Source organism: Felis catus, chromosome D3 (genome assembly GCF_018350175.1).
Source record: "Felis catus isolate Fca126 chromosome D3, F.catus_Fca126_mat1.0, whole genome shotgun sequence".
Lineage (NCBI taxonomy): Eukaryota > Metazoa > Chordata > Mammalia > Carnivora > Felidae > Felis > Felis catus.
The window spans coordinates 29,363,922-29,377,824 of record NC_058379.1 but is presented as its reverse complement, the minus strand read 5'-3'; the positions used below and the strand labels follow the sequence as shown (position 1 = coordinate 29,377,824).

At 49.1% G+C, this 13,903-nt stretch overlaps 1 protein-coding gene across 2 annotated transcripts; it reads right to left on the bottom strand.

The window, feature by feature from the left end:
* Positions 1–286: 286 nt before the first annotated feature.
* On the bottom strand, positions 287–10,391 carry LOC101086852. Of its 2 annotated transcripts, none has more exons than XM_011287919.3 (7): positions 10,255–10,391; positions 9,844–10,096; positions 9,522–9,645; positions 7,036–7,250; positions 6,313–6,383; positions 5,961–6,065; positions 287–519 (listed from the first exon to the last, which is right to left on the bottom strand). In XM_011287919.3, the coding sequence occupies exons 2-7, from the start codon at positions 10,063–10,065 to the stop codon at positions 345–347; spliced, it is 912 nt and encodes a 303-aa protein (XP_011286221.2). In that variant the 5' UTR covers positions 10,066–10,096; positions 10,255–10,391; the 3' UTR covers positions 287–344. The 2 variants fall into 2 exon arrangements, with proteins under 2 accessions (XP_011286221.2, XP_023097477.1); XM_023241709.2 differs by having other exon boundaries at positions 9,901–10,096.
* Positions 10,392–13,903: the final 3,512 nt, after the last annotated feature.

Here is a 13,903-nt window from a genome sequence, read left to right as displayed (position 1 = left end):
AAAAATGATGGAACTGCAATTCAGTGAGGTCAAGTGAAGCTCAAAGGAGCCACAGAGTCACTGTAGAGAAGGGCAGTGCTGTCTCCTCACTCATTTCTCTTTCAAAGTGCCATGGCTACATTCCCAAGCTAGAGAACAAGCAAGGGGACTTCACAGTAGCACTGACCTGAACAATTACTGTATGCAGGCTCAGACTAAAGGGCCTCTGGCTTGCACTATTCTGACAAACTCTTCCAGCAGGACGAAGCCCAAGGGACTGCACAGCCTTTAGGGAGCCCAGCACAAGTAAGGCACCTCCATGGGAACTTTATTCATTGATCTAGCCGTGGTCTGTAGGAAAGAGGTTACGGACCCCTCTTGTGGGGCACAGATTCCGTGCTGCTAGGGTCATTCTCAGAGTCATCTTTGGGTCTTGGCACAGGCTGGAACTTGAGCAAGACAGGCGGGGTGAAGATGGAAGTCTTCACAGGAGGGGATGGTGTCTCCTTGGTGTTGGGGGAGCCACTACAGGCCAAGGTCCTGTGCAGGAGACAGCCAACACATGTCCATGAGGTGGGATACCGGCACACAGAGCCATCAGAAGTACGCATGACAAAACTTAAGGCTGTGGGATGGCCTTCAATACATTTCTACTTCCATAATGCTCTCCCATGGATGTTTTGTTCCAGGCTGTTCATCACAGCAATGTTGGTGATTATGAAAGCCTGGAAACAATCAAACATCCATCAAAGAATGGCTAAAGGAACCATGGACACCATGCAGCAGACCATTCTGCAGCTGTTTAAGTTCTGATGATGGTCCAGCCCTGGTGCATGGCCCCACAATTCTGTGAGGATCTGATGATGCCAACAATGCCTTGCTTCTACATTTTGCATCATAACAACACTGCACAAGTGATTGCCGGCAACCCCTTCTCCATCACTCGGCAGTCAGTCACCTTCCTACTCTTCCATCCTACCAGGAGGTAGGATGATCTGACTGGATAGCTTATTGTTTCCACTTACACATAATTCATAAATCTACATAATCAGGTTTAAGCATGTTCATAATTTTATGTCTGCATAATATTCCATAATTCTGTGAATGCACATTTAAGCTGTTTCCATTTTTTCTCCTTTTACACTGCCATAAACACTTTTGTACACAGTCGCTTTTTTCTTTCCCTTAATCATCTCCTTGAATTGAAACTCTCCCAGAATTGAAAATACCAGAGCAAAGAATATGAGAACGTCCATGGCTCCTGATATTTTGACAAACTGCCTCTCAAAAGACTAACCTTAAACTTTGGTGATCCAAAAAGACCAGAGAAAGAGAGAAGATAACCCACATAATATGAGGAAATATTTTGCAGATCCTACATCTGATAACAGACTTGTGTCTTTGGCAGTCCTTCAAAATATATTTACCATATGACCCAGCAATTCCACTTTTAAGACTATACCAAAGAAGGGGTGCCTGGGTGGCTCAGCCAGTTAAACGTCTAACTCTTGATTTCGGCTCAGGTCATGACCTCACAGTTTTGTGAGTTCAAGCCCCACTTTGGACTCTACACGGAGCCTGCGTGAGACTCTCCCTCTCTCTCTGTGCCTCCACTGCTCACACTCTTATCTTTCTCAAAAATAAAAAAAATATTTATAAAGAGTGTGCCCAAGAAAACTGAAAACTATGTCCTCACAGAAACTTGCACAGAAATGTTCACAACAGTATTATTCATAAGAGCCAAAAATGGAAACAACCCAAATGCCCATCAACTGATGACTGACAGATAAAATGTGGCATATCTACACAGTGGAATAATATTGTTCAACCATAAAAAAAAGTCAACCCATAGAATGTACACCACCAAAAAGGAACCCCAGTATAAACTATGGACTTTTGGGTGACGCTGAAGTGTCAATATAGGTTCATCAGTTGTTAATAAACGCACCACTCTGGTGGGGGATATTGACAATAAGGGAGGGTATTCATGTGTGGGGGCAGGGGACATGGAGGAAACTTCTGTACCTTCCTCTCAATTTTGTTGTAAACCTAAAACGGCTCTAAAAAAATTAAGTCTTAAAAAAGAAATTTAAAAAGCAGGAAATTCAGAACTGACACATGCTAGAACATGGATGAACCTTGTAAACGTTATCCTAAGTGAAAGCAGCCAGTCACCAGAGACCATGTTATTGTATGGTTTCATTTATATGAAATGTCCAGAATAGGCAAATCCACAGAGAAATGTTAGTGGTTGCCTCGGGATGGGGGAGAGAAGAACTGGGGGTGACAGCTTAGTGGTGCTAGAGTTTTTCCTTTTTTTTTATTGTAGTAAAATATGCACAAAATTTACCATTTTAACCATTTCTATGTGTACCATTCAGTGGCATTATACACATTCACAGTGTTGTGGTGACCATCATCATTATCTATCTCCAGGACTTTTTCATCATCCCAAACAGAAACTGTACCAATTAAGCAACAACTCATCTCCTTCTCCCAGGCCCTGGTAACTTCTCACCTACTTTGTCTTTAGAATTCTGCCTACTCTAGATACTTCATGTAATGGGAACCAGACAATAACCTGTCCTTTTGTTCTGGCTTATCTCACTTATTTCAACATTCTATTATATGGATAGACCACATTTTGTTCATCTTGGGTACACCTGGCCTATTTTCTCCTTTTAGCCACTGTCAATACTGGAGCTATGAACACTCATATACAAGTATCTGTTTGAGTCTCCACTGCAATTCTTTCAGGAATATACCTACAAGTGGAATTACTGGGTCATATGGTAATTCTGTTTAGTGTTTTGAGGAACCACCATACCCTTTTTCCATGGTGGCTACACCCTTTTACATTCCCACCAGCCACACACTAGAGATTCTAATCTCTCCACATCCTCATCAACACTTGTCATTGTCTTTTTAAATTTATTTTATTTTTTAAAGTTTATTTATTTATTTATTTTGAGGGGGTGGAGGGGCAGAGAGAGAGAGAGAGAGAGGGAGGGAGGGAGAGAGAGAGGATGAATCCCAAGCAGGCTCCACACTGTCAGCACGGAGCCCAGCTCAGGGTTCAAACCCAAGAACTGTGGGATCATGACCTGAGCCAAAATCAAGAGTTGGAAGCTTAACCAACTGAGTCATCCAGGTGCCCCTTTTGTCTGTCTTTTTGATGGAAGTAGGTGGGAAGTAGTAGTTCACTGTGGTTTTCACTTGCATTTCCCTGATTTCTAATGATGTGGAGCATCTTTTCCTGTGTTTATTGGCCATGTTGTAGGTCTTCTTAGAAGAAATGTCTATTCAAGTCCTCTGCCCAATTTTTAGAATGGGATTTTGATAATTTACAAATATTTTCTCCTATGGGTTGTTTTTTCACTCTCTCCTATTTGGCATGATGGAAATGTTCTAAAATTGGATTATGGTGATGGCTTCACAAATGTGAACATACAAAAAGCCACTTAAGTTGACACTGTAACTGGGTGAATTTATAGGATGCTATGTAAGTTATCTCAATAAAAGAATTTTTAGGAGCACCTGGGTGCTGTCAGTTAAGCATCCGAACGTTGATTTAGGCTAAGGTCGTGATCTCAGAGTTTGTGGGTTCGAACCCCACATTGGGCTCTAGGTTGGTAGTGCAGAACCTGCTTGGGATTCTCTTTCTCACTCCCTCTCTCTCTCTCTCTGCCCCTCCTCCACACTCTCTCCCTCAAAATAAAAAAACTTAAAAAAAATTTTTTTTAATTTATTTAAGTATTTATTTGTGAGAGAGAATGTAAGCCAGGGAGGCACAGAGAGGGGGTCAGAGGATCCAAAGCGGGCTCCATGCTGACAGTGGAGAGCCCAATGTGGGGCTTGAGTCCATGAACCATGAGGTCATGACCTGAGCCAGAGTCAGATGCTCAACCGAGCCACCCAGGCACCCCCCCAAAAAAAAAGAATTTTTAAAAGAATTAAAACAGGGGTGCCTGGCTGGCTCTGTCGGTGGAGAATGCAACTCTTGATCTCCGGGTTGTGAGCTCGAGCCCCACATTAGCTGTAGAGATTATTTAAAAATAAAATCTTGGGGCACCTGGGTGGCGCAGTTGGTTAAGCGTCCGACTTCAGCCAGGTCACGATCTCGCGGTCCGTGAGTTCAAGCCCCGCGTCAGGCTCTGGGCTGATGGCTCAGAGCCTGGAGCCTGTTTCCAATTCTGTGTCTCCCTCTCTCTCTGCCCCTCCCCGTTCATGCTCTGTCTCTCTCTGTCTCAAAAATAAATAAATGTTAAAAAAAAAAAAAAAAAACGTTGAAAAAAAAATTAAAAATAAAATCTTTAAAAAAAAAAAAAAAAGAATAGGGGCACCTGGGTGGCTTAGCCGGTTAAATGTCCGACTTCGTCTCAGGTCATGATCTCATGGTCTGTGACTTCGAGCCCCGCATTGGGCTCTGTGCTGACAGCTCAGAGCCTGGAGCCTGCTTCAGATTCTGTGTCTCCCTCTCTCTCTGCCCCTCCCCCGCTCTTGCTCTGTCTCTCTCTCTCTCAAAAATAAATAAAGATTTTAAAAAATAAAAAAAAATAAAAAAGAATAAAGCCATTTTATATTATTTTCACAGCAAAAATGAGTCTCTGCCTACAGCCTCGATAGCACAGGATTCTCTACTTTGGGCTTTTTGACAGGTATATAACATACATGCTAGCAACCTTAATGTGTACATCTTTCATTACTAAGTATGCCAAAAATATTTTTAAAGGTTTGCTTACTCTTTGGGTGTCATCTTGGATAAACTTTCCATCAACTAAATTTAGAATCAGCTTTATAGAACTGCGTAGGTTTCTTACAAAAGAAGCCATCTGAATTCTCACTCATTGCTAGTGGGAATACACAATGCTATAGCTACACTGGTAGTTTCTTCAAAACTGAACATATTATCATCATGTGATCAGCAATCATGCTCCTTGGTGAAAGAGTTGAAAACTTATGTCTGTAAAAAACCTGCACATCTATGTGTATAGCAGCTTTACTCATAATTACCAGAATTTGGAATCAGTCTTTCGGTAGATGAATGGATAAATAAACCACAGTACATCCAGACAATAGAAAGGAGTGCTAAAAAGAAAGGAGCTATCAAGCCATGAAAAGACATGGAGGAAATTTAAAAGTGAGTATTACTAAGTGAAAGAAGCCAATCTGGAAAGGCCACATACTGTAGGATTCCAAGTATATGACATTCCGGAAAAGGCAAAACTGTGGAGACAATAAAAAGATCAGTGGTTGTCAGGGGTTACAGGAGAGGGAGGGGCACAGAGGATTTTGAGGACAATGAAACTATTCTGTATGATACTATAATGGTGGACACATGTCATTATACATTCGTCCAAACCCACAGAATGTACAACACCAAGAGTGAGCCCAAACATATGACTTCTGGGTGATAATGATGTGGCATGGTAGGTTCATCAATTTAAGGTGGGGAATGTTGATAGTGGGGGTGCCTGTGTAGGGACAGGAGGTAAAGGGGAACTCTCAGTACTTTGTCAGTTTGCTGTGAATCTAAAACTCCTCTAAAAAACAGTATTTTTTTTTTTTTTATGTCATCTGAAGCAATGAAGCGGTCAGTTTAAATATATACTTTGAAATAACACTCCATGGAATGACATGGGAAATACTTAACAACACCCTAAGTGGAAAAAACAGGCGACTAAAAAACAAACCAACAACCATATTCAGTAAATCCCTGCTTTGCAAGACACATGTCTATAAACCTTAGGGCTGCCCACAGTTGACAGAATTGTTTCTAGTGGGTCTCTGAGCTGCTTGTTTCTGATTCTTGCCATTACAAACACTAGGAAGGGGGAGTGACTTTTCCAGCACCCTATTACATTAGGGTCTTTTCATGAAACGCAAAGGACTATCATACAGAACGTTTTTCTGGCCCTCATGTACACTGCCATGATGCCATCAAGCCAGGCAAGCCAGGATGGTGTCAGAGGCATGCTTACCAGGGGTAGCCAGGGCAATGAAGCTGATGTGCACTGTTTCCAGCCAAGTACGAGAAATGGAAGCCTCCGGGGTTGAGGACCAAGGGGGTCAGATCAACCATGTGGCTGCAAGACAGAGCGGAGAGGGTAACATCAGCTCTGGGCTCCTCCCAGGCAGGCCCTTCCCAGCCTCATTGCACATGTCTATACACAGAGCAGACCCGAGCCTCAATTCCTTCCCTATTAAATGGGAATAACAACCCCTCAGGATTATTGTGAGGATTAACAAGGTAGGGAAGAAATGGCAATCGAGTGTTGGCACACAAGCTACCCAAAACACTCCTTTTTCATTTGCCCCAAGTTTAAATTCCACCTCTTTGGGTTCGATGACAGGCCAGCCCAGTTTAATTTCACTTCGGACCTTGTAACTTCCAACTTCTCTATCTGCGGTATAGAAACAAAATCTTAGGACAAGTTTGGGGGCCTCACTGAGAAAAAAAACACCTTATACAGGAACCAGGGGAAGTACATGACTGTCCTTCATTTGACAAATACGTCAGGGTCATCCTCAGTGCCCACCTCGAGCTTGGTGTTAGGGTAACAGAGAATGTGATGGGGGCTGGGAACTGACAGAGGATGGGGGTCTGCCTGGAGTGAGAGTGCGGGATAAGGGGAGATTAGCAGGGACAGGCAGATAGGAAGGCACACTGCAGAGGCACCTAGAGAGTGGCAAGAACACCACCCACGAGGCGAGGCAGGTGTGGGGCTGGAGACATTGGGGGGCAGCCATGGTTCTCCACCTGTCCTTTGGGCACCCCAGAATTCTGCCCAGTGTTTTGGGGATTGCCTCACTCAGCTGAAGCACAGCAGGTAAAACTCTGTGCCTCCAACCCTTCAACAAGAGCAGACCCCTTTTCATCTGCTTTATCCGTCACCATTCCACCCAAGATAGTGCCTGCAGATAGAGTTCTGCCACTTAAAAACAAAGTTCTGAGAGCCACTGCTGTGGGCCCAGGAGAACCACTGGGGTGGTTCTGAGCGAAGGGCACAGGCTGCCCTTCCTGGGACCACACGAGTGGGGGATGCGCTCACTGACCGACTTGCTGGGCAGAGGAGGGAAGGGGCCAAAGACCCTAGGCATAGTGTAGACAGAGGGTGATGAGGCCACCATGGAGGCCACGGTAGTAGCAGTGGATGGCAGTGGTGGAGGTGGCAGCACGGTTGGTGGCAGGCATGGGGAGGTGGACCGGTCTTGCAAAAGGATGGGTTCTGGTTTCTTCAGTTTTGGCTTTCTTCTCTTCTTCTTGGCATCTGTGACAAAAGGGACCAGTGAGTGCCTACCCCACAGCCAGAACAGGATAGAGTGGGAGCCCAACAGTAGTATAGGGTCTTCACAAGGTTCCTCCCCCAAAAGGGACCACATGATAATACCTAGAGCCACTGTTGACAGGCACCAACATGTATCATCTCATCAGCCCATAACTATCCCATGGGGAAAAGGTATTTTTGTCTCTCTTACAGATACAACTGTAAGCTCCAAGTGTACAAGGCACAGGCAGGATCCACAACCCAACCATCTGACTCCAAGGCCAGAATTTCAGGGGAAGTGACAGAGTATCACCACCAACGAGGGCTTGGCTTGCCCTAGGCAAGTCAGTCTGCCACCTATGCCCAAGCACTGTGGAAAGCTCCTGAGTCTGCCAGCACCTTCATGAGGTATCCAGGCTCTGGACAGTAAGCTCACCAACTACACCCAGCCCCAGGGCCATCCTAAGGGTGTGCAAAGGCTCCTTTTTCTGTAAGGAAACCCATATGTACAAGGTCTTACAGAGGTGGGCTCAGGGAGGGAATCTTTGAGAAGCAGGACCCTCAGGCCTACCCCCTCTCCTCTTTCTGTATTAGGTTTTCCTCCTATATTCAACAAGTCTGGCTATTTCTACTGTTCAGAGTTATAGGAAACCAGCAAAGTGGGTGTGAACAAGTGCCTCATACAACCCATTAGAACGGCTCATCTAGAATGATGATCACCACCACCAAAGAGCACTGACCCAGAGCTAAGAGCCTGAGCCTCAGAGCAACCCAAGCCTGAGTTCAATTCCAGATTCTACTACTTACTATGTGACATTGTTGTCACATAGTTGGCTACCCTCCCTGGGCTTCTATGCTCTCTTTCATAAAATGAGGATAAATAGGATCAACACTACCTTGGGAGACTATGGTAGGAGCTACATATGCCATGGGTTGGGATGAAATGGTGACATGGAGCACTCACACTTACCATCATGGAAAGTAGGACCCCCAGGTGAGCCAGGCTTCCTAACATAATGAAGCAAGCAGCTCCATCGCTAGGTAGTCTATCACTGAAGACAAATGCACTGAAAGAACTGAACCCAAATCTAATCAAGGCTTTAGAACGACTGTCCAAGACATACAGGCAGAATGGGCCGCCTGGGTGGCACAGTCGGTTAAGAGTCAGACTCTTGATCTCAGCTCAGGTCATATCTCACAGTTTGTGAGTTCAAGCCCCGCATTGGGCTCTGTGCTGACAGCAGGGAGCCTGCTTAGGAGTCTGTCTTTCCTTCTCTCTGCCCCTTCCCTGCTTGTGTGCACTGTTTCTGTCTCAAAATAAATAAACTTAAACACACAGACACACAGACACACAGACACACAGACACACACACACACACACACACACACACACACACAGGCAGAGGAGAATAAAACAAACAACACCAATGAGCCATAACAACAGATATAAACCCATTAAGTGGATTACCCCAAAGGACAACGCAGTTCTTCAAGTTGATGGCAGGGGGGACAAAAGTGAGGGCATCCCATCTCAAGAGGTTTCAACAGATGTGGCCACTATACTCATTTGCCATCCCTGTGTGGTCATTAAAGTGGCCCCTTCCATTTCACTCTCACAAATGTCCTAATGTGGACACAAAGTATATAGCCATCCTAGTAATGGAAAGTCAGAGGCTGAACACCAACCTAAGTATCAGCTAATATTATGGAACTGTTGTCAATTATGTCCGGGGTAACACTGTGATTACAAAATATCTTTTTTAAAAAAAATTTTAAATGTTTACTCATTTTTGAGAGACAGAGCATGAGCAGGGGAGGGGCAGAGAGAGAGGGAGACACGCAATCCAGAGCAGGCTCCAGGCTCTGAGCTGTCAGCACAGAGCCTGACTTGGGGCTCAACCCCACGAGCTATGACATCATGACCTGGGCGGAAGACACACTCAACTGAGCCACCCAGGCGCCCCACAAAATGTCTTTTTTTAATATCTAAAAAAGCATTCTAAAGTATTGAAGAATACAATGATGTCTGAGATTTCCCCTAAAATGCTCCAGAAAAAGAAAAGGGGGATGAAGCAAGCATGGCAAGATGGGGAGAATTGCAGAAGCTGAAGGGAGACCAGTATCTGAGTGTTCACTGCAGTCTCCAGTTTTGTTTATGTTCGTTTTCATAATAAAGACTCAAAAAATAAACACCAAACAATCGAAAACGTACCAAGCACAGGATCAGGGATCAGGGATCCTAAGTCAGGTGTGCTGGCAGAGATTGACCCTCACCCTGGGAGTAGAGGTGCACGCGGTGGATGCTCCTCTTCAGCTGTTCCAGGCGCTGGTGCATTTCCAGGGCACCCATGCTGTTGCAACAATTCAGCTCCCCCTGGACTGCACAGAAAAACTTCGCCTACAACAAGGGGAGAGGCAGGGCAGGAAGAAGGGGGAGAGGTGACACAGCTGCCTACAGCACTCCCCACGCTGGGCCTCCTGGAAGACCGTACCCTGCAGCTCCACCTACGCCCGACGGCCCTCCCCACACCCGCTCCAAACCTCCAGTCTTCAGAGCTCCGCTCCATCCCCCGAAGCCCCGCCGGCGGACTCGCACCCAGAGGAAGGAGAGGAGCCCGCGCCCCTCGTACTCGGCCAGCTTGCCCTTGCGCACCACCCTCTCGGCCAGCGCGGGGTTGCGGTCGATGCTGCGAAACAGGCGGCGCAGAGCGCGCTCCGTGTAGGTGGCCGCCTGCCTCTCGAAGTCCTCCTCGGAGATGAGCTGGCAGAAGGTCACGCTCTGGGAGAACTCGCTGTCGAACTCGTCAAGGACCTCCATCCTAGAGGCGCTGCGGGCTGGCTCGGGTGGCCTGGGGGCGGAGCGGTCGTCGGGACGGGGCCACCGAGGCTCCAGGCGCGCCGACTCCCACCCGCCTCGGGCCAGGAGAGAGGGGCAGCTCCCGAGGGCCCGGGATCGGTCGCCGAGGGCGGGCCGGGGCCAGTAGGGACGGGGGCCGCCGGGACCTACCTGCTCTGTTTCCCACAGCCTCCGAGCCTACGCAGCCTCTCTCCGCGAGCCGCAGCCACCGCCCCGACCGTTCTAGCCAATCCCCCTGGAGCTCTCTAGCAGGGGGCCAATCCGCGCGAGGGGGACGCACGTGACAATGCCCGCTGCTCTGGGCATGCGCTCTGGCGCCATCGACGGGGCGAACACTCACTCACGCGCGCGCGCGCGCGCGCGCGGCGGAACCCTGGTCCTGATGGGGTCCCGCAAGACTTGAGGAGGGAGCGGGCCATGGCACGCAGAGAAGAACATGGTCCGCACCCAAACTCTTTTTTAGGCCCTCACTCCTCCTTGTTCCGACAGCTCACCATCTCTCCTTGCGGTCTGTAGACAACACCCCAAGGACTTCACTCAGCCCGACTCATCTGCCCCAGACTTCACTCTTCCACTCCTGATTTACTCTCCAGCATCAAATCCACCCACCCCTCCCCAGCTTCTATCTTCTCTCTTCCCCTGTATAACTCAATACTTTGTGTTACTTTGCTCAATACTTTATGTTGCCTCTTCAGCATCTAGCTGCTCCTTATGGGTTTAAGAAGGTCCTATCTTCATGGTACCATCTTGGACAATTTAGCCCACTCTTAGGTTCCAACTCAGGGCTGACTTAACTAACCCTAACTTATATCTCAGGCTCAGACCTTCCTTGAGTTCCAGAACCACATCCAAGTGTCCGATGGGGAAGTTTTGGGGGCATCTCATGCTGCACACATAAGATTGGCATATAGGTTCTTCTCTCCCAACCCCAAACCTGCTTCTTTTCTCCTCTCCTACTTGGTCAGCGATGACACCACCATCCACCCCAACCACTAACAGGGGGGTGCACCCTGGATTGCTTCCTTCCTATCACCTCCACCGCCCTTCACCCCCAACAATCCATGGAGTGTACCTGATAAGTCTAGACAATTTTCACCTCCCACCACCAAGCCACCAACCCTCTAGGCTCTGCTGTCCCCAACATCGGGCCCTCACTTCCTCCTGCTTTGAGGTCAGAGAGCAAGATGGAAATGACCAAGGAGGAAAAATGTTCTAGCCTAGGAGGACAAATAGACTTAGATACACCTGGGTTCAAATCTTCATCCTGCTTCCTGACCCTGTGTAACTTAAAATGAGACTTTACTTTGAAATATGTAGTATGTGCCTTTTTATAAACAGCAGAAGCATCCTCTGAGGGGTAGAGTAGACCCCTAATTAATCTTCCCCCATGTTCTGCTAATAATACTTTACACTTTATGTACTTATTTGTATTTTTTTTAGTTGTATCAGTCCCCTCCTCTGTGCCAGGCACTGCCAAGAGAGATATAAAAAGGGATATTGTCCCTGCCCTCAGGGTCTAATGAGGACTTCAGCCACAAGGAGAAATTTCAATCTAACATGCTCTGCTGGAGGAATATTGGATGTTGTGGAGCCCAGGAAAGGCTTCCGCTGGGACAGAACATTTGAGCAGAACCCTGAGTTCAAAAAACATCCCCCAGCAAGGGCGAGAGACAGATGTATGAGAGTCTCCAGGCAGTGGGCACAGAATCTGCACAGAAGGATGGCCACCTCCAAGCATGCATGCCCGGGCTTCTACCCTCAGGGTGGGGTGAAGCTGGCATCTTGATGTGCTCAGCCAGGAGTGAGGGGTATTCCCAAAGGCCCATCTGGAAACCTGGGCCTCCTCTTAAAGGAGACAGGCTTGAATAACTGTCACTGGGCACAGAAAAGCCTTTTGCATTGTGTCAGGTCCTGATGGTGGAGCCGGCCCTGCAAGCATGCCTGGGGCCTGGCTCTTTGACAGTCCCTTTAATTGTAGCTGTTAGGATGGGCATGCCAGGCATCTCTTGGTCCCTTCTGCAGTCTCAGGGCAGCACACCTCCCTGTAAGAAAACAAGCTGACATGGTTGATGGGCATCACCTGTGGTCTGCATATCCCAAGTCCACCTACCCAGCCCAGATAGTGCTGCTCCTAAGATCCCAGGACAATGTTCTCTCCAGAGCCTGACCCTCCCCAAGCCCTCAGGGAGGCCTGGGTGCAGTTCATCTGCACATGGTCAAGGTTGAGCTGGGTCTGAGCCAGACCCTGGCATACCCTTCATGCAATACAGTGAATCTTCATTTCTCCACAAAGCCCTGACCAAACCTGGAGTCCCCAGTCTTACCCAGGGAGTTGGTGTGGAAAGATCCTCTTCAAACCAGAGTTTTTCTGATCCCAGGGCCTCTGCCCCTGCTCCTGTCCAGCAGTATCCCAGAAGGAGAATTTGTGGGATGATCCCCCAGTTCTGCACTCACCTAATCCTCTGATGGAGGGTCCAGCCCAGTTCCACACCTTCTCCTGCTAGGAAGTGGAGCGAGGCAGCAAAACTCCCTCCCCTCAGGCACTGTGGGTGGTGGGCTGGGCCTGACCGATGCCCTTTCATCATTGCACTGCTTCCCAGCGGCCCACAGTAGTGCAACAGGGAAAGAGTGTCAGGCAGGCCTGCCAGCGCCTCTCCTGGTGGTGGTCAGTGAGGATCTGAGATCTGGAATGCAGGCCCACTGGGGTGGGGCCCCGAGGCCTGGGGGAAGGGTGCCCTCTGACCCTAGAGGCCCAGGCCTGGCCAGGATCTCAAGTTTCCATGGAGAAGGGAGTGAGCTGGGGAGGGAGGTGGGGGGAGGGGAGGGCCTGCAGGCCCAAGGGGCCCGGCCTGAGGAGGGTTGTGGTGTGGGGAAGGGGGGTCCCCAAGGCTGGTCCCAGATGCTTTGACAATATCATTGCACTGCTTCTCAAAGCACAGTAGTGCAACCTCGTCAGAGCAGCTGGGGCCAGCAGGGGAGACCCGCATGGTCCCCAGTAAGTGCAGAGCGGGAAGCTCAACCGTGGGTGGGTGGGGCTAGAATCCCTGTTCAAGACCACAGGGAGGAGAAGAGGATTTCAACAGGGCTGCTGTCCTGGAGATAGTCAGAAGGTCTGGGACTTTCTCCAGGCACTCTCCACACTGCGGTGCGGGAGAAACCCCAGACTGAGGGGTAGCTCCAACCCAGGAGCGGGAGAGGACGGGGGAGGGGGTAAACACACAAAGGAGAGGGGCCCGCGCTCCACCGCAGTCCGAAGCCCACTCGTGCACGGAGCGAGGGTGGGTACACCCCGATGACCCTACTCCCTCACTCGACCCAGGGCTGCAAGAGAAGGAGGGTGGCCCCATTCCGATCCATGCGCCCCTGTCGGCTTACGCCCCCATCCCTGGCCCCTAGTCCCCAACTCCGCTCCGTGTTCAGTCCTAAAGATTCTCTGCCTGGAGGCCCAGAGCGAAGCAAAAGAACGGGGGGGGGGGGGGGCTTCCCGCCCTGCTGGAGTCCCCTGCGGAGAAGGCGCCAGGGATCCGGGCTGCGCCCCTCCGCACAGTCCCACCGGGTAGGGCCGCCCTGCCTGTGCTCTCCACCTCTGACCCTGCTACTCACGCGGCGGGACACACCTTTCGAACCAGGCCAGGCCAGGACGCGGAAGGTTAGCAGGAGAAAGGTCTTAGCGGTTGTTCGCTCCCCTCGTACCCATCAGAACGACCCCGCACCTCGTGGCGCCCTCTTGCTCACCGGCTCCATCTTTAACCCGCTGACAGTCGGCGGGGCTCGGCCCCCGGCTTCTTAGCATAACGCC

Bases quoted from the DNA above. Each gene is read 5' to 3' on its own strand.
- LOC101086852 (XM_011287919.3), bottom strand. From the start codon at position 10,065: ATGGAGGTCCTTGACGAGTTCGACAGCGAGTTCTCCCAGAGCGTGACC. The intron at 6,384-7,035 runs GTCAGTGAGCGC...TCTATACCGCAG, and splicing joins CTCCTCTGCCCAGCAAGTCG to ATAGAGAAGTTGGAAGTTAC. The intron at 520-5,960 runs GTAAGCATGCCT...TCTCCTGCACAG, and splicing joins CATTGCCCTGGCTACCCCTG to GACCTTGGCCTGTAGTGGCT.